The sequence below is a fragment of the Pyricularia oryzae genome, chromosome 5 (genome assembly GCF_000002495.2).
Source record: "Pyricularia oryzae 70-15 chromosome 5, whole genome shotgun sequence".
Classification (NCBI taxonomy): Eukaryota; Fungi; Ascomycota; class Sordariomycetes; order Magnaporthales; family Pyriculariaceae; genus Pyricularia; species Pyricularia oryzae.
Window position 1 is genome coordinate 585368 of NC_017852.1, and position 25931 is coordinate 611298.

Here is a 25931-nt window from a genome sequence, read left to right on the forward strand (position 1 = left end):
TAATAATAACAGGGAAACCAAGAGGGAAACAGACCAGCTCGCGTCTTCCTATTTCCCGACCGCGTACTTATCCTCTTACTCTCCATCCCCAATGACAAAATAAACGCTTTCACCTCCACAATCACAATACAAGTATATTATTTGCCTTAAAATATCGTGACCTTTGTGCAAATCACTTGGAAATCATGGCGGAACTGCTACCAGCCGCTCAAGCGGCGCGATTGCCGCTGCGGCATCAGGACTACATGTCCAGCAGCACTCTGACCTTGACCTTGATCTCAAACACCACTTCCATCAGCTGTAGCCCCAACGTCGGGGTGATCACCCTGTGAAATCACCAGGACATCAAAGTCTCTTGATAGAACAAGAGGCGGGGTGTCGGATTTGATCGATCCCACCGAGGAGTCGATTTGACCAACCCTTTTTTATTTCTTTATATCAGTCCAAAAATAACATACTACCGTCGATTTCGAGATTCCTTTGGGAGGAGCTCTGGCCGAGAAAATTTCAGTCTTGTCTCAGTGACGAGTCTGCTATCAAGATAGTCTACCAGGATTGTAGTCTGGAAGTGAGTGACCACTGGTGGAAAGTTATCAAGCTCAGTTTATAGGCTCAAAAGCTAACGATCCAGGAAAGAAACCAACCTATTCTCATCACTCACCTATCTACCTGTTCAGTTGTACCCATTTCTCTGCTCTTTTCTCCGATCTCCGAACGGAAACGCATTTGTTCCCGACCAAACAAAAGTAAACCTTCAACGGATATCAGCTAGTTATCATGGCGACGCTCAGCATGATGACCAGGGCATCACGTGCCCAAGAGCCTACTTTTGAGTCTACCTCTGGCTCTGATCCGCAACTGCTTTCCCAACTCGACCTTGAAGATGATGGAGACGACGAATTCGCGGATGAATCTGTCGTCAACACGCACCTGGCTGCTGTTCCAGGAGAGCTAGCGCTCGAGATTTTCGAGAATCTGGATTTGACAAGTGTTTTTTCCCTATCGGCGACTTGCAGGCGGTTCCACCAGCTCTACATGGCCAACAAGAGCCAAATAGTCTTTACAGTATTGGAAACAGACCCGCATTTTGGCCCCTCGGACGGTCTGTTTCGCGCCTTGGCTATGTCACCCACGGATCTGGAGGTTCCCTGGCGTACTTGGCTCCCCAAGGAAATCGTGTTTCGGCGCAGGGTACTCTGCAGAGGTGCGGCGCTGCCGACGCATGTTCCTGGCGAACGCGTTTCGGTTCTTGGCCGTGAGGATGATTCTGCCCCGGCCGTGACCGTGAGACTTGAGGATGCCGATGCTGATCACGCCATCGAGGTCTGCAAGCTGATCAGAGGATGGGAACGCATCTTTCCATACTACCGCTTTATGAAAAATCCCGAGTGCCTCAGGTTGCTCAACGCCAATGAAGAGAGACGCCTTCGCGCTGCGCTGTACACGTGGATGAGGTACCACTTCTACTTTCACAGCGATCTGCGCCGACCCAGGGACTCGTTGATCATGCGCACGAACATGCTCAGGATGCTTGACAGCGGGGAGCTGACGGATTTGGAGGACCTGTGGAGGACGGTCAGATCGTTGGTGGAGTGTCTTTGTCCTAGTATGGAAGCTGTGCTTTTCGATGCTGTAGGTTTTACCTTATCTTTTTCTCACGTGTTCTTACGCTGTGTACCTGCGAGCTAACCAAGCAACTACTCATGCAGGGCCCGGACGTCTCGGTCGAGGAGGCTGGAAGGGTGGCATGGGGCTGTACGCGACACTGGGAGATTGTGTCGACTATGATGAAGTTGGGCCCAGACAAGCTTCTATATTACGTCAAGAACTGGCACCTGTACACCAAGGCGCGGCTAATTGACGAAATACGACGCGAGCGGCCGGGGATGGAGGCGCAGATAGAGAGCCTGTCGCAGTCGATTCACGTCGTCATGCGCATGTACATGGCGCCCAACCACGCGGAGGATCGGTCCTCGGCGGGTATCCTAGATTGGGAGGAGGGGCGGGAACCAGCGCGGCCGTGGTTTAGAGCCGGCGGTCACGGTATCCTCTGGCGGACTGAAGAGGATCCGGGCGATCATGGGCTTGACGATGCGGCGTTATTGTGGGTTGGGACGCTGACTGAGTGACGGGGTGTAATGTGGTGGTCAGTCTTGAAGAGCCGGAATTACACTATTGTCTTTCATTTGGGAGAGGGAGATAGATGGTACAAGGCTGTCTAAGATTCGGGGCTGTGTTGTTGCTATAATACTTTTTTGGCTCATAGCTTGCTTAGTATATTCCTATTTCACTCACATTTTAGCTGATGAGCTCGTCCTGTATTTTGGGGTTTGGGTTGGTCGTCTTTTTGCGCTGTAATACATACTTCTGGTGATATAAACGTTGGTAACATATTTGAATTCAGAACTGTTTTCAGTTTATTGAGAATATTCGAGACAAGAAAGGCGCTTGGCTGGCTGTAGCTCCCCAAAAATTGTTGTTGTTCTGATAGCGATCTAGAGTGACCGACTTAGGCATGTAGTGGGTGGGAATTGAGGCTGGGTCCGAGCTCCACGTGCTACTTGCAACTCACTCTGCAGCAAGCAACTTCAAGCTCTCATCAATAATTGTTTCCCTTTCAACCTGTTGCATACCTGCACACACTTTCACCAAATAATCCACACCAAAGTCACAGTCCAGCTTTCCCTTTTACTCCTTTAAACCGTCTGTCATACAAAAAAAAAATAGATGGTATTTTTGTAAAGGATTCGCCTTTCCCCGGATTTCGGGCAAAATCACAATTAGATTGATTGGCTTCTTCTCATCGCAGTGGACCGCTTTATGTTTAGCGAGCAACACCAACATCTCTCTCTCCGTCACTTCTACTTTGGGAGTTGACAAAGGGGCGGCCTGCTTGCCATAAGACTGAGCCTACTTTCCAGGTCTAACACCGTTAAATGATTTGATTTTTCTTACCTGGTATGATTGTTGTCTGCACATCTCTTTTGAACAAGCTCGTTGTTTATCGGGTGTAACACTCAACTCTTTCATGCGATTTATTCCATGCTAACCGTAACACTTTTCAGAAGGAGGGCAAACAAAGGACTGGACCAAGTTTTCCATCTTCAAGCCCTGCGGTAACCTGCCGCCACCCCTCATTTGCGTGTGACGGGGTCGCCCTCATAATGGAGGAAGACGCCGTCATGGAGGGCGATGGCCCGCTGCCGGTCAACGGCGATTCAAACGGTTACCCAAACGCCAGGGACATCGCCGCGGGCTTCAACGACGATCAGATGCAGCTCCAGTTTGGGGACGATGAGGATGGCGATGTGCAGCTCCACCTGGAAGACGATGGCGACAACGAGCTGGAGCTGTACAACCCGCGGGATTTTCCCGATGACTTGCGCCGCCGCGGTCTCCTGCCGACGGGTTGCTGCTACGACGACCGCATGAAGCTCCACGCCAACGCCGACTTTGGCGCCGGCCCGCACCACCCAGAGGACCCGTCCAGGATCGAGGCCATCTTCAAAACGTTCAAGCAGGCGGGGCTCGTCTTTACCGGCACGGATTCCGAGCTGATTGACATCATAGCAAACAAGCCGTCGTCGTACATGTGGCGGATCCCCGCGCGCGAGGCCACAAAGGAGGAGATTTGTCTGGTGCACTACGCAAAGCATTACGACTGGGTGAAGGAGCTGTCTACAAAACCGACGGCCCAGCTGCGGAGGCTCACAAAGGAGCTGGACAAGGGCCAGACGAGCGTTTACGTGGGCAGTTTGACGTTTGAGGCTTCGCTCATCTCGGCTGGTGGTGCCATCGAGACCTGCAAATCCATCGTGTCCGGACAGATCAAGAACGGGTTTGCTGTCATCAGGCCGCCGGGCCACCACGCCGAACAGGACTCAGCCATGGGGTTCTGCATTTTTAATAACGTACCGATTGCTGCAAAGGTGTGCCAGGCGGAATACCCAGAGATATGTCAAAAGGTTTTGATATTGGACTGGGACGTACACCACGGCAACGGGATTCAAAACGTATTTTACGAAGACCCAAACGTGCTTTACATATCCCTTCACGTCTATAAAAATGGCGAGTTCTACCCTGGAAAACCCGAAAACCCCATGACTGCCGACGGCAGCATCAGCTCATGCGGTTCCGGGCCAGGGTTGGGACGGAATATCAACATTGGCTGGGACGACCAAGGAATGGGCGACGGCGAATACATAGCTGCATTTCAAAAGATCATCATGCCCATCGCACACGAATTCAACCCGGACCTGGTCATCATCTCGGCCGGATTCGACGCGGCCGCGGGCGACCAGCTCGGCGGCTGCTTCGTGACCCCCCCATGCTACGCCCACATGACACATATGCTAATGTCTCTGGCGCACGGCCGCGTGGCCGTCTGCCTGGAGGGCGGTTACAACTTGTCGGCAATCTCCAAGTCGGCCCTCGCGGTCGCCAGGACGCTGATGGGCGAGCCGCCGCCCAAAATGGGCATGGCCAGCCCCAAGATCAACAGGGAGGCGGCACGGCTCCTAGCGCAGGTCCAGGCGTATCAAGCGCCGTACTGGGAGTGCATGCGGCCCGGCGTCGTCGACGTCGAGGAGGAGCAGCGGCTCGGATCTGAGAGGCTTCACGACGTGATCCGGCAGGCTCAGAAGTGGAAGCTGAGCAAGGACTTTGGGATGCTGCCACTCTATATACAGCGGGAGAATGCGTACAAGAGCTTTGAGAACCAGGTGCTCGTCACGCCTAGGATACACTTGGCGAGGAAGATCATGGTGATTATACACGATGCGTAAGTGTCATGTCTTTTGTCTGCTCTGTCTGCTGCTGTTATCTACTTTGCTGACAAACTCATGTCAGGCCCGAGCTTCTTGCCCAGCCGGACCCCTTGGACAATCATTTGGATCCTCACAATGCTTGGGTGGTAAGATATGAACCCCTTGCATATCCAGATATACCAGCAACTAACTGCTGGCTTAAGAACGACGGTGTATACCAGTATATCAACTGGGCAGTCAAGGAGAAGTTTGGCGTCATCGACGTAAACGTACCGCAATACATAACAAGGCCAGAGGTCAGTCAATATACCCAGTAGCATTTCGAACAGGTCGTTGTGGTAGTAACAGAAGATATGTACACGCTTGACTAACATCCAAAAACTCACACCCCACAAAACAGGACACCGACGCCCACACCCGCGCCACTGACGAACGCGAGCTCCAGAGGCAAATACTCGAAATTACAACCTTCATCTGGGACAACTACCTACAGCTGTACGACTCTGCCGAGGACATATTCCTGATCGGGGTCGGAGCTGCGTACCTGGGGATCAAGACACTCCTCATCAACCGCGAGTGCAAGCCGCGCATCTCGGGCGTCGTCTCGTTCGTCACGGGCAACCTGCGACCCGTGAAATCGGATGTGGACCCGGACCTGTCGACTTGGTACCGCGACAACTCGCGCATCTACGTCGGTTCCGACCACGCCTGTTGGCTCGACAACGACCTCACCCGCAAGGTCAACAAGCGTCGCTTCGGCGCCGTCAAGCGCAGCCCCGTCACGGGCCTTGCGCGCATGATGCGCGAGCACGCGCAGGATGCCCAGGCTTGGATCAGGGGCCGCGTCAGGACGCCTGAGGACGGCGGGGATACGACTGAGGAGGACGATGGGGTGAGGGAGTAGTGCGATGCTTCTGATGACGCTGACGGTGGTAACTGTGCTTGTCTTTGTCTGGATGTTTTGTTGTTACTTGTGCGATGGGGAGAGGGAAGGGAGAGTCTGAAATACCTATTCGAAGGACACGGGGAGGGGACTGTTCATGCGTCTTTTTTTTTTTCTTTTGTGTGTGTGGTTACCTTTTTATGTTGCCGTAACGAACTAAAGAAAGACATTTTTCTCACTGTTTTTTAACTTTGCTTTTGTTCTCTATAGCCGTCTAGAGAGCTATCTTGACTCTTTTCAGTCTCAAGAATAGGCGCCTGGCAAGGAAAGAAGGGAAGCCTCGCCCGGTGGAGTAAGCATGCATCTTCTATTTTTATATTTTCCCAAGTTCTGCATCGCGAACGTGCACTCACAGCCAGACCTTTTCTATTCTATAGATCCCGGTGTTTGGCTTACATCTTGGAAAAGGTACCATCTCTCGTTCTCGCCCAAGGCCCACCAAAGCTTCTCAGAAACTCTACGCTCCTCTTCTCGGCCAGGAGTGGGTCCATCGCGTTCATAAATTCGTTGAGCTGCGGGTTAGATGCAGTGTCCTGATATTCGTGTTGGTTTTGTTCCCAGTCATTAGTAATCTTGAGAATATACAGCCCGTTATGTCAAGTATGGGCTCTGAACGTCTCGTCTTTTTCTTTGTACGAACCTTGGCAAGAACATCGAATGGCTTGGCCCAGTGTTCGAGATATCTAAGCTTGTTTGGCGAACCGTCCACCCGCATTATCTCAATGTGTAGAAAATCGGGCTCCTCCTTTGACAGGTATGCTATCACTTTTTCCATGATAGCCAGGTATTCGTCGGTCTTGCCATCATGCAGGGTGCATGAGACCAGGACGCTGTACCTTTGGCCCTTTTCCTGTGTAGTCGACATTTCGTGGCGATGTTTTGCGGCCGGGGATCAAGTCGATGTACCAATTTAGTCAAAAGCTATAGGTAAGCCGAGAGCGATGAAAAGGGTCGTTTGAGCTTGGGTTTCAGGAAAGAATATCTACAAATTCAGCCGACCTACCACGATACTTATAGGTGAAAATCAACCGCTGAATGCTTCGGGTTACGACAAGGGAACCGTTCCTAGCCGGCGGATTATCAATCGCTACCGGGATTCCGAACCGGGTCCGAACCGAATCCCGTGCCTTCCTTCCCTAACCGGTGCATTATTAATAACTACCGGGGCCGAGCTTCCCACCGTGGCCGGGGTGTTATTAATCGCTCCGGTTTTCGCAAGTCTAGATACTTTCTCTGCCTTTTGAGAGGGTCGGGGAAATGGCGGTTTGCTGGCGAGCTCACATTCGTGCGCATATACCGGTAGTTGACATGTCCAAAGCCATCTTATTGGTGTCTTGTGAAGGCGCCTGTCACCTCCAAACCTACCAGGGCGGTTTCCATTGCTTTCCATCCAGAGAAATCCCTGGCTTTGTCATGGCCCCCCGTCAAAGTACGTTAGCAAACACGGAAGGATGTTTTCGTAGGTTCGGCACGTTCCGGCTCCTCCGGTCTGGCTAGGTACTTAATACGCAGCTCATCTAAGTTTGGGGCTCGAAAGTTGAATGGGATGTCCAGATAGGATCCGCACGGACGACCTTAATTTGTACGAAAGTTTTTAGCGCAGAAGAGGCAGATGGTGACCCAATCACCGCGACTTGTTTGTTGCGTCCAAGACACCAAGAATAGAAAGTGAAAACCCACAGCAGATGTAAATCTCAAAACATTAGTACTATCTGTTTTATCTTGAGCCACATTGGTTTAGTCTCAGTCTTAAGGCGAAGGGGTGAACGAACAAAAAAAAAAAAAAAAAAAAAAAAAGGAGGGTATTAGACCGTCATCCAGGTCATGAACAACAAGACACATCAGCCGTTTTGCCAAACTTACGGCGTACCGAGATAGACGAAAAAAAGGACCGTCCCGACAAGAAAACAGAACCCAAAAAGGCATGTTACATATACATGTATAATGTATACTACCCGCGTCCCCCAAACAAAGAAAGAGAAAAAGAAAACAGTCAATGGCATCCAGAAACGGGTTATATACCTATTAACGGATCCTAGCAGGACCCACCTCATCCTGGCGCAGCCACCTCTAGTTAAGCCCCGGCCCCTGGTGTCGCCGCCGCTGTAGGTGATGGTGCAGGTGCAGGCGCGTGGTGGCCTATGTGCAAGATCTTCCTAAAACTCTTCCTAATGCCCGACCTTTCCTCTTCGCCTGCAGCATGATTCGCACCGCCGCCTCCGCCCCCTTCGGTCCCGTCGACACCAGCGGCGCTGTTCCGCCGCCCGATTAGGCCCGCGAAGCTCATCCTCCTCCCGTGCCCGCCACCTCCGCCGCCGCCGCCGCCAGCACCGGCCTCCTTTCTCATCAACTCCTGCCGCCTCTGCTCCCTCTCCTTTTCGACCCTCCGCCTCGCCCTCGCAGCGGCCGCGACTCCTGCCGAGTTGGGCATCATGACGCCCGTCATCATCTGGTCATGACCCAGGCCCAGCATGTTGGACGGCCGGGGTGGCCACTCGCCGTCGCGCTTCCAGGCCGCCACGCACGAGCGTATCATATCTGACAGGTTGATGGGGCAGGACGGTTGCGCAGCCGCGGCGACCACCTTGTCGTAGATGGACAGGTACAGCGCCGGGGTGATGCTGGCTCGCATCGGGTTGTTGGGCGGGAGGAGTGGTGGGGGCACTGGGAGGATGGTTTCGATCGGGTATGTGGACGGGTCCGGGTTGCTGCCGGTACCCGCGGTGTTTAGTGAGTGAGATTTGTTGGTTGCCACCGGGGAGAGGATGGAATCGCCATCAGATGCTGGCGGGGTCAGGGTTTCAATTCCCGCGGTGTTTCCTGCTGTTATCCCCAAGGTTGATGTTGGATGGGCCTTTGCAGTGGTGATACTACTGGCCGTAGTGGTGGCCGACGTCGGTGATGCAAGCATTACAGCTTCGCCCTCGCCGTGGCTGGACCTGAAGCGGAACAGCTTATCCCTCCGCCTAGGACTTGTCGGGCTTGTAGGGCTCATGAGCGGTCTAGGCTTGAGCCGTACCGTCCTGGCGCCGGTCCAGGCATCCCTCCTCGCGTTGAAGCACGCGAGCCCTTCGTTCCAAGCCATCTCGTCACGATCCGCCCGGCGGCGCTTTTCGCGTCCAGCCTGCGAGGTCGCTTGCACGGCGACACCGACTGAATCGGGACTGTCGAAGCGGAAGGGCGAATGTGTCACGGCTGGGCCGGATGGCATGAAGGTGGTGCCATCGTCGTCCGAGATATCTGATGTCCACTCGGCCCGGGGACGATACTGCGATGGGTCTTCTGATATGACGCTGTAGATGGACTCGGTGTCTGAATCAGCTTCCGCACCCGAGTCGATTGGCTCATCCGTTTCCACCGCGTCCAGAACTTCGACAGCTGCAGGTGGTTGGCCGCCAGCCTCCTCGAGCTTGTCGTTTTCCTCTTCGACAACGGGGTTTGGTGGTGGTTGCTCAGAGGGCCCGGCATGGTCTATATCATGGTGGCCACTGCTGGAACTTCCCACCGCCACATCCACAGCTTCAGATATGCTGCCAGTCACCAGTGTCCCCTCCACCGTTGCCGGAGTATTGGGAACAGTGGCGGCGGCAGCGGGAGCAGGTGGCGTGACCCGAGGCGGCCACTCAAACGCCCAGTCATTTCTGACTTTTGACTGGAGGTAACGTCGCACGGCCTCCTTCTGCCTCGCCTTGTCCCTGCTGACCAGCTCGGCCTGGATGTCGTAACCGCTGGCGTCGTGGCCCTCAGCACCGGTCGACTTATCACGCAGGTGCGGGTGTGATGAGGACGACGGCGACGGAAGGTGACGCAGCCTGGACTTAACAGACCTCCGAATCTCAGACAGCGTGCTGGGGCGGCGAGCTGCTGCCGTTGATGCTGGCGGTCCAGCCCGTTCCGCCATGGTCGACGCCATGGGCTGACTGACGACCGACTGGTTTTTATTGCGATTTTTGGGGGGTGTGGCCCCGAATTCAGAATGTAGTAAGTAATACAAGTTATGCTTGACGTATGATATCCGGGGGACCCCTAAAAAAAAAGAGTAGATCTCGGCAGAGAGGAGAAATTGGAGAAGAGTTTGTTTTGTTTTCCTTGTTTTGTTTCGTCTTCCACTCTTGGAACCTCCCCGTTACGAATCGTTGACAGTTTTCCCTGATTGGTCAAGACAAGGAGGCAAGAGAGGTATTGAACAAACGTTGACAAGCTACAACAAAGAGATAAAAGAAAAAAAAAAGGAAAACAAACAGGCCCTTGGGTAGCACCAAAAGAATTAAACGGGTCTTAGTTTTCGGGATTTGTTTTTCATTGAGTTGTATCCGGTAGCCTGCTGATTATGTTGCATGCATGCATGCATGATTCACAACCTCTCAGTCTCTCGTTGGCAAAAAAAAAACCAAGCGGGAAAAAGGGCAAAGCAAAAGGGTCAAAAAAAATACACACACATACAAATCTGATCTGCGGTCTCGGCCGCTGCGGGGGTGGGGAAAGCGAATGGCAGTCCAATCCGATCCCTGGCAGGACAGGGCATACGGTTCAATAGCAAGCATCAAGGGTGGCTATTTTTTTGTGTTTAGCTGACAACCACAGCGCGCTAAATTGCCTTGACTGCTACCTTTTCCAAAGAGCTAGGCCCAGAACCACCGCGGCACTGCAGCGCCAAGAAAAACCTGGGGCTGAAAGTGGGCGGTTTTTTCAGTCCTGCTTTCTTTGAACTTACGTATGGACTGTCACTTTTACAGTGGTTAGTCAGTTTATTACTATCTTTTATTCGATTTTCGTCTTCTTTCTTTTCCTTCTTTCCAGACCTAGTTATGCACCACCCTGGAAATTCACAATATCCATCCATACCTGACCCCCCCTCCCCCTTAATGTACCATTTCCCTGCTTTGCGTGCCTCCTCGGACCTTACAGTAACGCATTGAGATATGCAGGCATGACCTGAGATGGGTGGGGGAGAAGAACCCTACCAGGTAGTCTAGTTCTAGGAGAAAGACATTTCATGGATGGTTTTACCGGATGTGTAGTCTTGGCAAAAAAAAAAAAAAAAAAAAAACACAGCTAGCAGTTCGTTTTTTTTTTTTTTTTTTACCTTGCTTCACCTTAACTTTGGAGGTATTACCGAGGGTTTCAGTCGTGAGAGAGAGAAAGAGAAAAAAAAAACGGTGCAAGTTTAAACTCCCCAAGAATGTCAATAAAGTAACAGCCCTAGCTCTTACACTCTAAATAGGCTTGACACCAACTTGCGTTTAGCTTCCTTTGTTTTTTCATCACCTTTTTTTACTGTGTACAACAACACTACCGACCTTGAACTACCTCCAACAAACCCCGCGTTCCGAGGTGCCTCGCTTCTTCGTCTGTTCAAACATCACCATGGTATTTTTTTTCTCCTTCTCGCCACGATCACAATTCGGCGCCAACACTACGGGTAGGCAGCAGTGGCGGGTGGCCCGTCGAATAAAGACATGGGACAAAAATGAGGTGGGGGCGTACCGCGGCACCGCGCAACATGTTGAGATAAGAATAAATCTAGAACTCTGGGATAGTTTGTTGTTCAGCGTGACAAGAAAACGTTGGGATCAAGAACTCGTTTACTCCCAGAGACCACGCGTGCAACAAAACAACAGCCTTCACTCACGGAGAGCTTAAATCGCCACATACCGTACACGGGTGGGTACGTCAGCTTGTTCAAAATACTGTAGCTAGCTTGCTATAAGAAGCTAAAAAAGAAGGGTACTGCAATACTACTTACTGTACATCAACAAGTTTGCTGTTGCCCCCTCCCCTGTCCCAACCCCATACCTCAATTCCCAAAAGCTGCATCCCTGACGGAAGCTGCACTACTGCAGCCACAGCCACAACTCTAACCGGCTGGACCACCACCACCACCACCACCACTAGGTAAGTCGCGAGACCGTTCGTTCGTTCGCTTCACTTTGGGCAGGTGTCACATGCTATCCCGAATGACATCAATTGAACCACTCGATTCAACCCTCGTTGTGCTGATCATGGCCGAGCCTGGCATGCATATCACAATTCACAGTGCCTCAAGCCCGACCTAGGTAGGCATAGTCTTGAATCTTGCGAGTTACACTGCTTGATGCATATAATTGCCATGTACCACACAACAATCGTCTTCCTTATTATAGGATTATCGTCTCGGCCGGACCGCAAGGGACAGATATGTATACAGTCCAGCCCATAAACAAACAAACAAAACAGACAAAGAGACTAAAGCGGACACAAAAAAACCACATCCATCTACTCCTCTTGTGAGGCCCTCGACAGGGTTCTATAGAAACACGCCTGCTCATATCCAAAAAAAAAAAAAAAAAAAAAAGAAAGAAAATCCATCTTCCTCATGTTTCGAGGGAAGCCCCTAATAAATATAAAATAGAATAACAATGCCAGGCATGAATTCACTCACGACAAACGTCATTTCAACGCTGCCGCAAAAGCAGCAGTCGTCGTTGTTGCAACTACTGCCGGCTTCGAAGCCAGCTTCTCTTGCTCTTCCTCGTCTTTGTTCTCCTCCTTGGCCGGCTCTACCGGCGGCGGTGGTGGTCTCAGCTTCAATTCCTTTTTGCCGTTCGACCGGTAATGAAGTACCACGTCCGCCCCGCCCCTCCAGACCCGCGCTCGAAGCGTCGCAAGGCTCATCGTCACGGGAAGCAACTGTTGTTTCGTGTCAGTCAATGATACCAGATGCTGCATGGAAAAGTAGCAAAGAGAACTTGCCTGATCATTGCACCAAAGCTCCAGATACTCCTCAGGCTTCATCCGCTCTTTCTTGGCCTCGTCGTTCTCGTTGACCTCCTCATCCTCCTCCAGCCGCTCTGCTACGTACGCCAAGATCTTTCTGACCCTCAACATACGGTTCGCGTTGAGCCTGTTATTCCCATCCTGCGCTGCGATGTGCGGAAGCTCGTCCTTGTATGGGTTCAGGATAAACGATACTTTGTGAGGCTCCTTGACCGGTAGCGTGTTGCAGAGGAGCACGTCCCCGAGCCACATGGGGGCCACCTGCTCGATTGTATCCACGTCCGACCCTACCCCGCCTACCGTACCCCGGTACAGCTCCGCGCTGCCGCCAGACGTTTCCTCCTGAATAATGATCTTGGTGTTGGCCGGTAATTTGAGCACCGGCGTTTCGGACGGCAGGGACGGCGCCACCTTGCTTTCGACCAATTTGTCGGGAACCTCGGCCAGCTGCTTCTCGTATTCGTTCCTTATTTTTTGCACCACGCCGTGGAAGCTGTCGTCAACTTCCTTTTCATGTTTGGATGACGTTTCCGACCCCGCCGTCCCACCACCATCGGATTTGTTTTCGTCCTCTTGTGCTGGCTGCTTAACCACAGGCTTTTCTGCTGCCGTCGCTGACCCAGACCTGCTGATTTTGGGGATTTTAAAGTTCCACTTCTTCAGCCCCAGCGCTGGCGATTTGCCATTCTCTTTTCCGTCCTTCCCGTTGTCACCGGCTGGCGTCTTGGGCTCCGCAACCGCAGGAGTCTGCGGCGCTTCTGTGGGAGCTGTCGCCGGCGTTCCAACCGGCTTGTTGCCTGCGTCCACTGCCGAGATGGCATTGGAAAAGTAGTCTTCCTTCTCTACTGACGCCCGGCTGGCTTGGGACGATCTCTTATCTACTGGTGTCGATGGATCTAGTGAACTACGCCCAGGGGCTGGTGTTGCAAGACCTATCCCCAATCCCGGCGTTGTCGGTACTGGTGCACCGTTGGCGCGCGGAGTAGTGCCTTCTGCAGAACCCTCTATCGCCGTAAACTCTGGGATGACGATTGAGGTGGGCGGATTCGCTTTCGCAGCCGCTATCCTCTTCTCTACTCCTTCGTTGAGCGTGGCTCTAAAGGCCTCATCTCGCCTGATCTCCTCGTCCACCAGGTTTGCAAAGAGGTATCTCAGGATCCATTTGCCAAGGTTTACTGAAATTTTGTTAGCGTCAATTTTGCTGTATTCTCAACATGAAACACATATTGGGCACTCACTTCTTTGGTCCTCCCTGAATTCCAGTGGCTCCTCGGTTACAAGCTCGTCGGCATACATCTCGGCATCGAAGCAATTAAACGGTTCAAGTACCACAGTCAGGTTGCCTGAGCTTGTATCTATCGAACACCAAGGAGCCGTGGCATCAATGGTGTTGACTTCGGGCTCGACATCTTCCAGGTGCCTCTTTCCGAATTTTTGAATGGGTCGGCACTGCCAGTGGCCCAGTTAGCTTATGACTGCCCGAGCTTTGCTCCATCTACAGCAAATTCCGAGCAAACACTCACATTAATCAGATCCCATAGCAGCACCTCCCCTGCAGTGTCCAGTGTCAACACCCTCCGACGATCGTTCAGTAGACGGTGCTTAACCAGTCCAAACTGCCCCTCGATCGTTTCCGCAGGGAGATGCTGCATCGGCTCCGCGGCCGGGACCGAAATATCAAGTATGATTTCTGACTCCTTCCTGGATAGCCCAGGTTCCGGTGGCTCGTTGGCTTCTGAGCTGATGAAGGGTGCTGTAGGATACACGGCTGTGTTGGATATCCTCAGGATAGATTTGGCTGGTATCTCCTTGACGCCCGGGGCTGAGGGAGCAACGGTAGGTGTTGATACTGAACCTTCCCTCGGCCTGTTAGCAGAGACGTGCGTCGAAACAGACGCCCGATGTTGCCTAAAAGCCGCGGGCAGCGCATCCGGGCCCGTCTCAACGTCCAGCCACCGGTTAATGGATGATGTCGCTGTCGCCGTCCAGATGTGACCTCCACAAGCCAAAACCTTGCTCACGCCATCATTCTCCTGCGCAATCGCAACAGACAACCCTTCGTCCAGCTCCCCAAATGTGCCTCTGACATCAGTCTTCACGACCATTCCCGACCGGTCGCTGCTGTAAAAGACCTCCAGCCCCGGATCCTCCGAGTATAGCGACCAGACACTGTCGGTGTGCATGGTCAACGTGTGCATGCACCGTCCGGCTGTTACGCTCCACACCTTGACCGTCTGGTCAGAGCTGGCCGTCATGACGGTGTCGCCGGCCTCATTGACCAGGATTGAGCGGACATTGTCCGTATGTCCGACAAACTTTGTGATGCGCTTGCCGGACCGGGGGTCCCACAGGCGAAGCGTCGACTCGGGCCCGCCGCTGGCGAGGATGTTGTGATTTACGCTGAGGGCGTAGACGGAGCCTTTCTCTGTGATCTCCTCGCCGCTGACGTCGATCTCCAGCGTCTTGCCACCGCCGTTCAGGTCCCAGAGATAAATCTTTCTATCAAGCCCACCCGATGCGACCCAGTTGGTGGATGGGCTGGGCGTGGCCACACACTTGACGTAGTCTGCGTGCTGGCCGATGGTGACGGGCTCGGCCGTAGTGTCCGTGTGGGGCCGCCATACTTTGACGGTCAAGTCGGAGGATGCAGAGACTATGGCGTTGTTAGAATCGGCGAGGCATATGTCGTTAATCCAGTGGGTGTGGGCCAATATCTGGCTGCGGAACTTGGAGGTTTGTTTTGGTTCGGGCGCGGAGGTGCCATTGGGTGCGGCTGAGTCGAGAGCTGAGGTCGAGGAGAAGGGCGATTTAAGGTCTAGGTTGAGGTCCCATGCGCAAACTATGCCATCGCGGCCGCCAGAGTAACTACCAACGGAAGGGGGTTAGAGAAGCAGAAGACGCGGCTACCATGTAGCAAGAGGTGCACATATCATAGGAGATAGATACCACAAGTATAGAATCAGCAAAATAGAGGTGTGGACTTACAGGATGGATTTGTCGCGATCGGCAGCCAGGCCATTGACGCCAAGTTTGTGGCCTCCAGCCTGTGAGCCGGCTACTTCAAGGACTGAGCCATAGGAACAATGTTAGTATATTGTCGCATAGTATTGGTTAGTGGCGTGGCAAGGCATGGTATAGTATAGTATAGAATCAAGCAGGTCAAGGAGCGCGCCGTCCTGTGGCAGCACCTAACGCGGCTACCATCTGAGAGGCCGAAGTCCGCAAGCAGAGCGGTAAAACCCGGGCTTCTTTCTCTGTGTTCTGATTTTACTTTTTCTCCATCTTGTGTCTTTTTTTCTGGCTTGCTCTTGTCTTCTAGTTTTCACATTTGAAGGATTGGCTAGCTATCGCCACTATAACCCAAGACGTGCATTGGTGTTATACCCCAGGAAAGCTCTTGGAAGACGAATGGGAACGCAAACCATAAAAACAACCACGTGCGGGGGAACATGATCTTCAAGACTTCGGGGCCAAGGCAAAGCTGAAAAAAGAAACAAAAGACAAGGAAAAAAAAAAAAAGAGGGACGGTGAAGAACTGAGGCGACGAACCATAAGCTATCCTTTGACGCGCCTTCTTGGCCATGGCGAAAAGAAAAGTACCGGATAGGACGACGCGCGAGGCATGCGCTGTGTGTTGTCCGTTCTAGAAGTCCTTGGGGTGGAAAAAAAGAAGCCGGGGAGAAGCACGCGCAGTAAGCAAGGCAAAGAGAATGGGTGTCCTAAGGGTGAAATACCGGGCTAAGCCGTGTTGCGGCCGGCTAGCTCTGCAAATGTACGTAGGTTGATGGATGGTAGTGGAGGTTTGAATGTACGTATGGTTAACGGTTAATCCGTACTGTACCTGTACCTGGTTCTACCAGCTGGAAGCTATGACGAAGAAGGACTGGATCCGCTTGTTGATTGCTTCTGCGAATGGGTCGGTTGGTTTGTTAGGAACCTTCAGGTTCTGTTTCTTTCCTCTCCTTCTCTCGGTTGCCGCCGGGTTTTCCACCCCCGAACAAGGCAAACCAACAAAAAAAAAAAAAAAAGAAGATACGGCATAAAATAACGGCTGCACTACACCTACTTTGGACAGCTGGGATGCAGAGTCGCTGCAACACCTTCCACAATTGATTGAGGCGACGGTTGATCAAGATCCCTGTCTTGTGCCGGCGCTGAAGAACTAGAGGCTGCGGATGGCTGCAGCAGGGGTTTTTTCATCAGATTGGGGGCTGGAGAAATGAGGGGCTTGAGGGGTTGCAGTAGGAGCACTCCGATTGTTGCAGGTGCGTAGTGGAACGGAAAGACCTTTGCAAGCGTTGCTGCTGTTGTCTTTACGCTGTACAGTCCCACAATGTTCCTTCCTTCCTCTCCACCTTCTACCCTCTCCCCACCTGGTTGCGGGGCCTTGCGCTGTGCTACTGCGCAGTACTTTCTCCGGAGTTGGCTCGCTTAACTGTTGATCAATTACTCTATGCACTGAATTTGGTACCTTGGGTCTACCTTAGTTGAACTGCTACTGTCTCTGTATACCTTAACTTTATATTTCAGCAGCACAGCAGCCAACAACAAATCTGTACAGTATTCAGTCAGCTGTCGACCTCATCTTACTTGCAACAGCCTGATCTGACATATCATGCAAAGAAAACTTGTAACACGCACGCACGAGCCCTCATGACCACGACTAATGGAACAAAAACCATCTGCTGACTTGAATCGGGAGTCCGTGTCGGTTGGTTACGGATGGACGGCCCTTTTTTTTTCTTTTTCCAAGCGGTAGGCAACCTACATCAGGTATTTTTTCCTGTCGGGACCGAGTTGAGTACCTAATGTCATGCACCCCCATATGTACATGTACAATCAAGTCAAGCCCAACTAGCAACATGTCTCCATCGTACCACATCATCCCCTCCCCTTTCTCCTCTCCTCTTCAGCTACCTACCCAACCCCGCATCGCAGCATCCCGAGGGTCTGGTTCGCTAATATTCAATTGATTGATATATTGGTTCAACTTAGCGAACCTGCCTTGCCTGGTCACCTCCGAACCTGGGGTTTTCTGGTTGGGCCTGCGTCATCGTCCAATCCTTCACATCATTTAGCCGACCATACCACGTACTTTCGTCGTAGTGACTTCATAACAAGTCTTTCCTTCTAACTAAAACTTAGTTGAATTTGGTGTTCGGATGGCAGCCAATAACATGTCCGCAATTATAATGTACTTGTTTCAACACTCAAAGGTTAAGTGTGTTCATGTTTTTGATATCCAGCTATACGCCTCTACATGCTAGACTTGCCATTTCCCCACTCAGTAGAAAATAAACCCTCACTTGAAAGCAGCCAGACTCACCGCCAAGCACGTCTAGCAAGTTGAAGTTGGGAATTATTATGCCGCTCGGACACTCTACGTCCCGTAAGCACCCGGGGGTTCTGACCCAACTTCAGTACGTTGGATTAGTTGTTAAAGAAGCTGTTTGAAGAAGAGGAGGAAAAAATATATAATATCCCAACTGTTCAGGACGAGAAAAAAAGAGTGAGGGTATACAGAAAAGAAAAAGTAAAAGAAGAAGAAAAGCAATTACAATTCAAGGGATATTACATCGCTTCAACCCAACGCCTCTTTTTTTGTTTAACCCCAAACAAACACCAAGTAGTTGAGTTGACCCAAAAGAGAGGAACCAGAAAGGAGTCAACGCAAAAGTAATAAAAATCGTAAATCATAAAAACCAACCCAGTATTTCACCAGCTAAATCCTCAACGCCTCTCGCCTACACCGATATCAATCTTGCCGCTCATGCTCTGCACCACCATGCTGCTCGAGTCCCCGCCCTCTTGGTCACCCTTGCGCGCCGCGACGTGCTTGTTGACCCCGGGCCGGTTGCCGGTCCGGTCGAGGATGACGACGTCTTTGCCCCAAACCTTGATGCGGCCCGACATGTCGGAGGCGTCAATATCGCCGCGCCACGAGGACGGGTACCTCACGCCGACGGCCGCCGACGTGGTGCTGTGCCGCGACTGCAGCGTGCGCAGGTACTTGGGCACCCCCATCGCGGCCGCCTGCGCCTGCTGCTGCTGTGCCGCTGCGGCCTCGGCCGTCTGCAGCTGCGGTGAGCGAGGGGTTATAACGGGCGGTTCCATGCCTGGCGGGATGAATATTGAAGGGTGGCCAGACGGGATGTTGAACCGATCTCCCGGTCGACCGTTGACAATGGGGACTATGATTCCGCGCTCGGGGTCTTCTGGGTCGTCGCCCTCAATGGTCTCTGGCTTCGGTGCCCGCTGGCTGATGCTCGGCGATGCCACTCCCGGTGGGATCAGGAACGCCGGGGGTCCTGACGGGACGTTGAATCGATCTCCCGGGCGGCCGTTGACAATTGGAACCACAATCCCACGCTCAGGGTCCTCTGGAGGCGGGGTGCTCGGACGAGGTGGGCTGGTTAGAGGCGGCTGAGGCACGCGCGCCGGACCACCTTCGAGGGCTGTAGAGTACACGCCCGTGGCCGCGCTCCACCAAAATGGCTCCAGCACTCTGACGACCGTGCCGCCACTTGTAGATGTTGTTTGCAGGAGGCTCTGCTTCTGGTCCTCTCCGGCCACAACTCCCATTATTCCTAACTCGGCCGGCAAGACGGCGAGCATGTCGACTCCGATGTTGCCGCTGGTCGAGTGCATCTTGGCCGAGTAGCTAAAGGCGGCCGCGCCCTTGATATCGCCCGAAGTCGTGCCTACATTGATATCATACTCTCTCGGTGGTAGCATCTCAGCCGCAGACCGCGTCATGCCTTGCGGTGCGAGCCCGTTGCCCGCCGCATCCTGCTGCGCCAGCAGTGTCTGCCGTGCCTGATATATCGGCTCCCAGAATTCAACATTTCCCGAGGTTGAGCGGATAACGAGCGTAGCTACTCGTGGGTCTGATTCCAACACTGGCTTGGGCTCGATTCCCACCTTTACCGTACCCGAGAGAGTATCGAGACGGAGGTAGTCGTATAGTGGCCAGGCGCCACTGATAGATCCGCTCGATGCCGTGGCATAGATCGATCTCGCCTCGAAGCGGAAGAAAGGCGGAGCCCCGTTCTGGCCCAGCATAAACAATTCGTTTTCGTCTCGCGTTGCGGTGGCGCATGCTACTGAGCCGGCGATTGTGCTAAGCTCAGCCTTCTTGAGCACGCCCATATCGAGATTGTCCAGCAGGTGAATGTTGAGGTGCAACACTTCGACGTTGATGTTGTCGAGCCTCGCGCCCTTGGGCAGAGAGATGGTTGCCCGGATGTGCAGGCAAGGAGGCTGCGTTCGACCCTGAGCCCTGTTCGGGGCGGTAAGTATAAGTTTCTGCGCCCGCGAGTCCCACTGTTGGGTGATCCGGACGGCGTCGTCGTTGCCCTGGATCTCGATGACCATCTCGGGCGCGCCTGTCGTCCTCCGTACTAACACGTCGCCATAGACCTTGACGGGCATACCTGGCTGCGACTGGTCCTCTCCCTCCATCTGTTGTACAAGCACCAGCGAATATGCATCGCCGGTGATGAATGGGTACGTCTCCTTGCTGACGGCCTTGCCAATTGCGCATCCCGACTTGGGTGGAAATATAATTTCGCCGTCGAAGGGAGGATACTGCATCGGCGGCTCTTGTTGATTTTGTACTCTTATTGGACCATCACTTGGTTCTGGATCTCCAAGACTTGCTTGTGACTTTATGGGCTGACCAGGTGACTGTTGGCCAAGTCATAAACCAGTTGCCCTGTCAGTTCGTGATCCGCAACACGATTGCCTACTAAAGCATTGAACACAAGGCCCAAAAGAAGAAAAGAAAATTAACACGTTAGGCTTACCTCGATGATATTAGTCGTCCTCGCCGATGCAGAGTTCAAATAAGCCCCGATAAAGCCCAAAACTATCGCCGCTGCCGCGATCACAATCAACAACATCCGGCAAGCCCTCGACCGCAGCAGCGGCGTCCTCCTCTTTGCCGGCCGCCACCTCGCCGGCTCGACATCGTCCACGTCCACCTCTCCGCTCATGTTCTGCGGCGACCTCGCTGTGGTCGGGCTGTCGGTCAACAAACCCTGCCTCTCTCCGCTCGCCGACCCGCGCGGCTGGGGGGAAGACAAGAGCCCCGAGGCTTCATCTTCACTGTCACGTCCTCCTCCGTCTCTCATCGCAAATGTGTTGTATCGCCTCAGATGTTCTGGTTGGTGGTGGTGATGATGATTGTAGTCGTAGTAGTATTCGCTCCGTGGTGAATACGCGGGCGGTGGTACGTCCTCTTCTGTCGTCGTCGTTGTCGTCGTCGATTTCTTCGGTACGGGCTGGTGGACCAAATCTTGGTGGCCGCCACCAGCCGTTATCGCCGTCAATCCTATGCCGCACCCAGCAGCAACAGCCGCCGTCTCGTTTTGTTCAAATCCAGATCCCGAGCCGAGTTTGTATATTTCGACGTTGCCATCGCGACGCCGATCCGAATGTTCATTTATACCACCAGCAACGACAGCAGCAGAAATATCACCGTTGCCGCCGCAAATCCTGGATGAATTGGACGTAGCATGTGGAAAACTGGGGGGCCGCGGCAGCAGCTCAGACCAACCCCGAGTCAGAGCCCGCCCGCCCGCCATCACAGCACCACCCTGGCCCCTGTCGACCGCCCCGGCAGCGCTTCCCTGCCAATGATAACTGTAATAGTAATCCCCCCATGCTGGCTCCTCTGTAGCGACGGGTCCAGAACCCAGACGTCGGGTAACAATGCTCGTCGCACCGTCTCTGCCTCTCTCGCGCCTCCTAACCGCCTCGACGCACCGCCAAAGTACCCATCGCTGGGGACAATGCAGCCTCCAAATCGTCGTCGTCGCCGCCGCTTACAACTTGTGTTTCTGGTTGTATATCATCTTGAGTCCAATAGTCCCCCTCACTTGGCATGGGGTATCGAGACATTTTCGGGGATTTTTTCTTTCTTTTCTTTGGTAATATTTCTTTCCAACTCAGCTTATCGTTTTCTTCCTTTTCGTTCCTGTGTCCCCCTTACGAAACGCCTCGAAACGCCTGCCAAGCCCAACTTGATCGTCGCTTGCAGTGGAGAGTTTTGAAGTGCCAGTGCCACAGAAGCAATACTGCGTTAAAGGAGATAGAGAAGGAAAAAAACCCTAAAACGCGACGCAAAATCGCAACCCCTAGCAATTCTATGCTGGCTCTTTGTCATGTCCCTTTTCGGCCATGGGACCCGGCAGGCGGGTTTCGCAAAACCAGATTCGGTGGTAATAACGAGTGGCCTTTTTTTGGGAGTGTTTTGTCGAAGGGGTAAAGTAAAGGTGGGACAAAAATAGTATGTAAAATCGCAACAAATGACACGAGATCGCGGCAACTGAACGGGCAAACCCAAGCAATAAGCCTGTTTTTGCTCAGAGTACAGGCAATATGCCAAACAACAAAAGTGCCAACTGGTCAAGACTCTGGAGAAGCCCAAAACAAAGAAAGATGAGATCTTATTCTAGAAAGAAACGAACCGAGCAAAATCAGCATTTTCGAGGCCGGCTATCCCACGATCTAAAAAGCAACAGCCAAAAATAACAAACCTCTACGCTTGTATGGGAAGACACCAGGGCATCCCGCCCGACTTCGCTTGATACACTTGTCAGCTTCTCTAACCTAAATCGACCTATTAAAAAATATCTCAAAACCACTTTCATGCAGCCTGAGAGCAATCAAGAGACGCAAAAGAAAAGAAAAAGAATAGGATGGCGTAAGCCTCCCACGAGGGACACGATCGCAAAGGCCCAAATAGGAAGCTCGCGATATAGTTTGACCACTATTCTCTGTTCTGCTATGCATACTTGTGCTGTTAATGCCCAAAGGTAGACTCGAGACCCCCCCTCATATCTCCAGTCACCTACCTGCCTACCACCTTACTCCGTCATACCGCATAGTCTTACACCTTCATTCCCCACCCGGCCGCGTAACCTTTTTATCAAAGTTGAGTCACACAGAGGAAAGGCTGTGCCAGCTATCATTGCAAAAAATACTACAATGGGAGAACGAGCCCGGAGATTAATTGGCCTAAACGGTCTATAGAGCAATGTATCGAAAAATACCAACCAAGATTTATCGCTATTGGCCTATCCACCCAATTGTTAAGACATCCCCAAGCCCCAGGTTATATCTACTCCTCTTGACTTCCTTTTGTGCACCAATCCCCTTGCAAAAACAAAAGAATACGAACGAGTACAAGCAGGAAGAGAAACGCCATGCGCGCGAGAAATGCCATGTATCTATACCAGCATTTGTCCTTCACTCTTTGTGATAGGTCATAGTAGCCGTATAACTAAAGGGAAACCTGGGGTGGAACAAGGTGTGAAAAGGAAAAAAAGTTTCAAAAAAAATTAAACAAATAACGCCTCCGCTATGCGGCACTAAAAGCCCTTTAAATCAGGCGGCGGGGTTTTGTCGAGATGAAACGTAGAGAATGCGTTGCCATTGACATCTCTCTATTCATCAATCCCTCTGCCGGCTCCCTCACTGTAGATTGAGGAACTTCTTCGAGTTCTCGTACACGATCCATGTGATGCTCAAGGCCGGCGCCACCTTGAGTAAATTCGGCGTCAGGCCTTTATACAGGCCTCTCACGCCCTCATTCCGCACCGTACGCGTCGTCACGTCCCAAATACCCGTGTACGTCGGTCGGTGCATCTCTGTACCCTGCGTCTGCAGCCGCGTCCGGAGCACATTGAGTGGGTAAACTATCGTCGCTCCGATCGCTCCTGATGTTGCACCCATCATTCCCATGGCGATGTTTCCCGGTTCCGCGTCATCCTCGTGTATCCCGCACGCCCGCGCCTTGTACCTTCGGTACGTCGTCTTCAGGAGCTCAAATGTCCCCATATCTATGGCGCTGTACGGGAACATGCCCACGAGACCCATAGTAACGCCGCGATAGGCAGCTGCCACTCCGCCCGTTGCATACATACGCTTTGCCGTCTGTACCAGGAGTGCGTTTCCTGTTAGGCCGCCCTGTACGGTTTCACACTGCAGCCGGAATTTGAGTGTGTCAAGTGGGTAGACGCAGAACTGGGCAACCATTCCAGCCACTCCGCCAGCGACAAACTTGGAGTAAGGGTTTATGTGAGTAGGGTCGCTGTGGCCCTCGAGAGTTGCGAGGGTGCGTTTGGCGAACTCATACGAGCCGAATTTGATGGCCGTCTCCGGCATGATTTTTATGACGTTTAATCCGTTTCCTACGAGAATATGAGCATACCACGGTCAGTATGTTGCGCTCGAGCCGCACCCATCTCGTTTGACCATCATAGTTAAAACTTACCAGCAAAAAACGTACGCAGGCCACCTGACCTATACAAGCTGGTGATGGCAGCAGCGATCGGGTGACCTGCGTTCTTGACAGCCTTCAGGGGCTGTCCCTTGGCAGCTGCTGCTACAGCTGCCTCGGCACTGGTTCTGGCTTTTGTGTTGACGAGGAGGTATACTTTTAATCGATCGAGAGGGGCAGTTGCTGTACGTGATACACCACCCGCGATGGCACCGGCAAGGAAATAGCCTGGTTCAGGTAGGTATTCAGTCAGCTTGGAGGGCTTGGTTTTCTTCTTCTCTACTTGCTTCGGTGCCGATAATGCATATTCTGCTTCCTCCTCAAGCGCCGCTGGACTAAGAACAGAGCTGGAACCTTCGCCGGTGTGCTGTGTGGCCAAGTCAAGGATAGCCTTGCTGTGTGCTCGAGCAGCTGTGTCAGGCAAGGGGTCGTCTGTGGCGGCCACCCCCCTTTCTGGCAGTGCCACAATCGGTGCCGAGGCTGATGCAGTCAAGGCCGACGGCCGTGACGATTTCGAGGCTGGGTTTGAAGACATCGGCCTCTCAATAGGTGGGTTGTCTTGTCCAGGTTCGTTTGGCATTTGTGAGGCCACATTCGGGTCGGGTTTTTGTAAAGACTTTCGAGAAGGTCCAGATGTCTTACCAGACAGCGACGGTGATGGTTGGGCAAGCCTAATGATAGAACCGAAGAGAGCGTGTAGAAGGAAGCTGGTCGTACCTAAGCCCTCTAGGGTATCTTCGCTCACAAGCGAATCGCCCTCGGCATTTATAGTGACGATCTGAGAGTAAAATGATAGTGCCGTCGCCAGAGCAGCACCACCATCACCGTCGTGTACCGGCATAAACAGGAGGAAGTCGCTTAGCGGGAAGGACGGTCAGCACACACAACAACGTCTGAGCTCTGCACGGCCAGCTGTCCATTTACTGGATCCGGAAAGGTCATCCAAGGCAGCTGTGCCCCATAGACAGCTTGAGTGGCGGCGACGCAGCAGAGCTTAAAGCAAATCAACAATGGCACAACCTACCGCCATTCCTCAAAAGAGATATACCCGTCCCGGTTCATGTCGATCTCGTTGAAGAAGCCCGTCAGCCGTTTGGACGAGACGGTCAGGCCACATTTTTGGAAAGCTGACCGCAGCTCTTCCTTGTCTAGCCTCCCGTTGTTGTCCCGGTCGATGGATCGGAAAAGGGCAAAAAGTTGCCTTTCGGCCGTCTCGACAAATGTGCGAAACTCTGCAACATAGGTCGTAGCCTGGTCAGTCAAATTAAACACTGCCAGAAATCACATGCTCGTGTTTCCCTGCACGTGTAGCATACTTGCAGTTTTATACTGCTCGCAACTCACGCACCTTCGTATTGTATCTTGCCGTCTCCGCTGGTGTCGACAGTCTTGAACACATCTCCCAGCATATTTTCCGCATTCTTCATAGCTGTTCCCCTCAACACAATTTCCGGGTCAGTTGTTGCGATGAAAGCTTCCCAACAGCTGGGTATGCGCCCAAGAGACTAACGATGGTCTATCCTCCTCAATCCCCTCTTGAGCTCCTTCAGGTCCAACTCGCCGGCACCCTTGGGGTCCAGCTCGCGCCAGAGCTCCTCCATGCGCTTGTCGCGCGCGTTCTGTGACTCGGCCATGCTGGCCTCCAGCTCCGAGACCACATCTGTGATCTTCATGTTCGGCTGGTCATCGCAGGTCGGGAAAGGCGGCTCAATTTGCGGGAAATATCGCCTAACGTCGGATTACTGCGGGTTCTGATGTTTTTTGGCTTTGGTTTCGTTGCTTCCCGCGGGGCACTGTTATATCGCATGCATCGTCTGATCGAAACTGTGCTTGTTGATTAGAGCTACCCCTTATCCCCCTGATGCTGCTGCTTATCGAGCTTGGCTTGGTCGGTGCTTGTCTTTGCGCTTTTGCAGCCATGTGTTGTCCAAATGGCCTGGGGGGTAGCGCAAACTTCCAAGTTCTGTTTGCCGATTTAGGTATTAAGGAATGGGGAGACGGACTATTGTTCAAGTCCGCACACCTTCTAGTTGTCGCAGGTAGGTAGGCAGGTAATTAGTTCCGTACACCGGTGGGACAAGGGGTTGCAACATGACCACAACCCATTGCTCGTGGTCACAAAACGAGACGTCTGCTCCACCCTGCCAAACTATGGGCTATAGTGGGACCAGAAAGCTTCGAC

At 52.7% G+C, this 25931-nt stretch overlaps 7 protein-coding genes across 7 annotated transcripts; 2 read left to right on the top strand and 5 right to left on the bottom strand.

Annotated features, from left to right (window-relative positions):
* The first annotated feature begins 32 nt into the window (after positions 1-32).
* Positions 33-2306, top strand: MGG_01077 (uncharacterized protein). Its single transcript, XM_003717813.1, has 3 exons — positions 33-568; positions 637-1632; positions 1710-2306. The coding sequence occupies exons 2-3, from the start codon at positions 778-780 to the stop codon at positions 2127-2129; spliced, it is 1275 nt and encodes a 424-aa protein (XP_003717861.1). The 5' UTR covers positions 33-568; positions 637-777; the 3' UTR covers positions 2130-2306.
* Positions 2307-2575: 269 nt separating this feature from the next.
* On the top strand, positions 2576-6027 carry MGG_01076 (histone deacetylase HDA1). The gene is made up of 5 exons (XM_003717814.1): positions 2576-2958; positions 3066-4780; positions 4849-4912; positions 4970-5062; positions 5167-6027. Exons 2-5 carry the CDS (start codon positions 3165-3167, stop codon positions 5668-5670), a joined length of 2277 nt encoding a protein of 758 aa, XP_003717862.1. The 5' UTR covers positions 2576-2958; positions 3066-3164; the 3' UTR covers positions 5671-6027.
* Positions 5953-6727, bottom strand: MGG_01075 (uncharacterized protein; the record flags this gene model as incomplete). The annotated part of the gene is made up of 3 exons (XM_003717815.1): positions 6350-6727; positions 6106-6242; positions 5953-6016 (listed from the first exon to the last, which is right to left on the bottom strand). Exons 1-3 carry the CDS (start codon positions 6572-6574, stop codon positions 5953-5955), a joined length of 426 nt encoding a protein of 141 aa, XP_003717863.1. The 5' UTR covers positions 6575-6727.
* Positions 6728-7506: 779 nt separating this feature from the next.
* MGG_11440 (uncharacterized protein) lies at positions 7507-10085 on the bottom strand. Its single transcript, XM_003717816.1, has one exon. It carries the CDS (start codon positions 9620-9622, stop codon positions 7784-7786), a length of 1839 nt encoding a protein of 612 aa, XP_003717864.1. The 5' UTR covers positions 9623-10085; the 3' UTR covers positions 7507-7783.
* A 1285-nt stretch (positions 10086-11370) lies between these two features.
* Positions 11371-16920, bottom strand: MGG_01074 (WD repeat-containing protein 5B). The gene is made up of 6 exons (XM_003717817.1): positions 16015-16920; positions 15451-15532; positions 13989-15330; positions 13704-13914; positions 12442-13640; positions 11371-12378 (listed from the first exon to the last, which is right to left on the bottom strand). The coding sequence occupies exons 1-6, from the start codon at positions 16046-16048 to the stop codon at positions 12139-12141; spliced, it is 3108 nt and encodes a 1035-aa protein (XP_003717865.1). The 5' UTR covers positions 16049-16920; the 3' UTR covers positions 11371-12138.
* A 931-nt stretch (positions 16921-17851) lies between these two features.
* On the bottom strand, positions 17852-21366 carry MGG_01073 (uncharacterized protein; the record flags this gene model as incomplete). Its single annotated transcript, XM_003717818.1, has 3 exons — positions 17852-20151; positions 20271-21095; positions 21232-21366. 3 exons carry the CDS (start codon positions 21364-21366, stop codon positions 18196-18198), a joined length of 2916 nt encoding a protein of 971 aa, XP_003717866.1. The 3' UTR covers positions 17852-18195.
* Positions 21367-22456: 1090 nt separating this feature from the next.
* Positions 22457-25883, bottom strand: MGG_01072 (calcium dependent mitochondrial carrier protein). The gene is made up of 5 exons (XM_003717819.1): positions 25260-25883; positions 25098-25178; positions 24774-24981; positions 23744-24606; positions 22457-23660 (listed from the first exon to the last, which is right to left on the bottom strand). Exons 1-5 carry the CDS (start codon positions 25420-25422, stop codon positions 22942-22944), a joined length of 2034 nt encoding a protein of 677 aa, XP_003717867.1. The 5' UTR covers positions 25423-25883; the 3' UTR covers positions 22457-22941.
* Between the last annotated feature and the right edge of the window lie 48 nt (positions 25884-25931).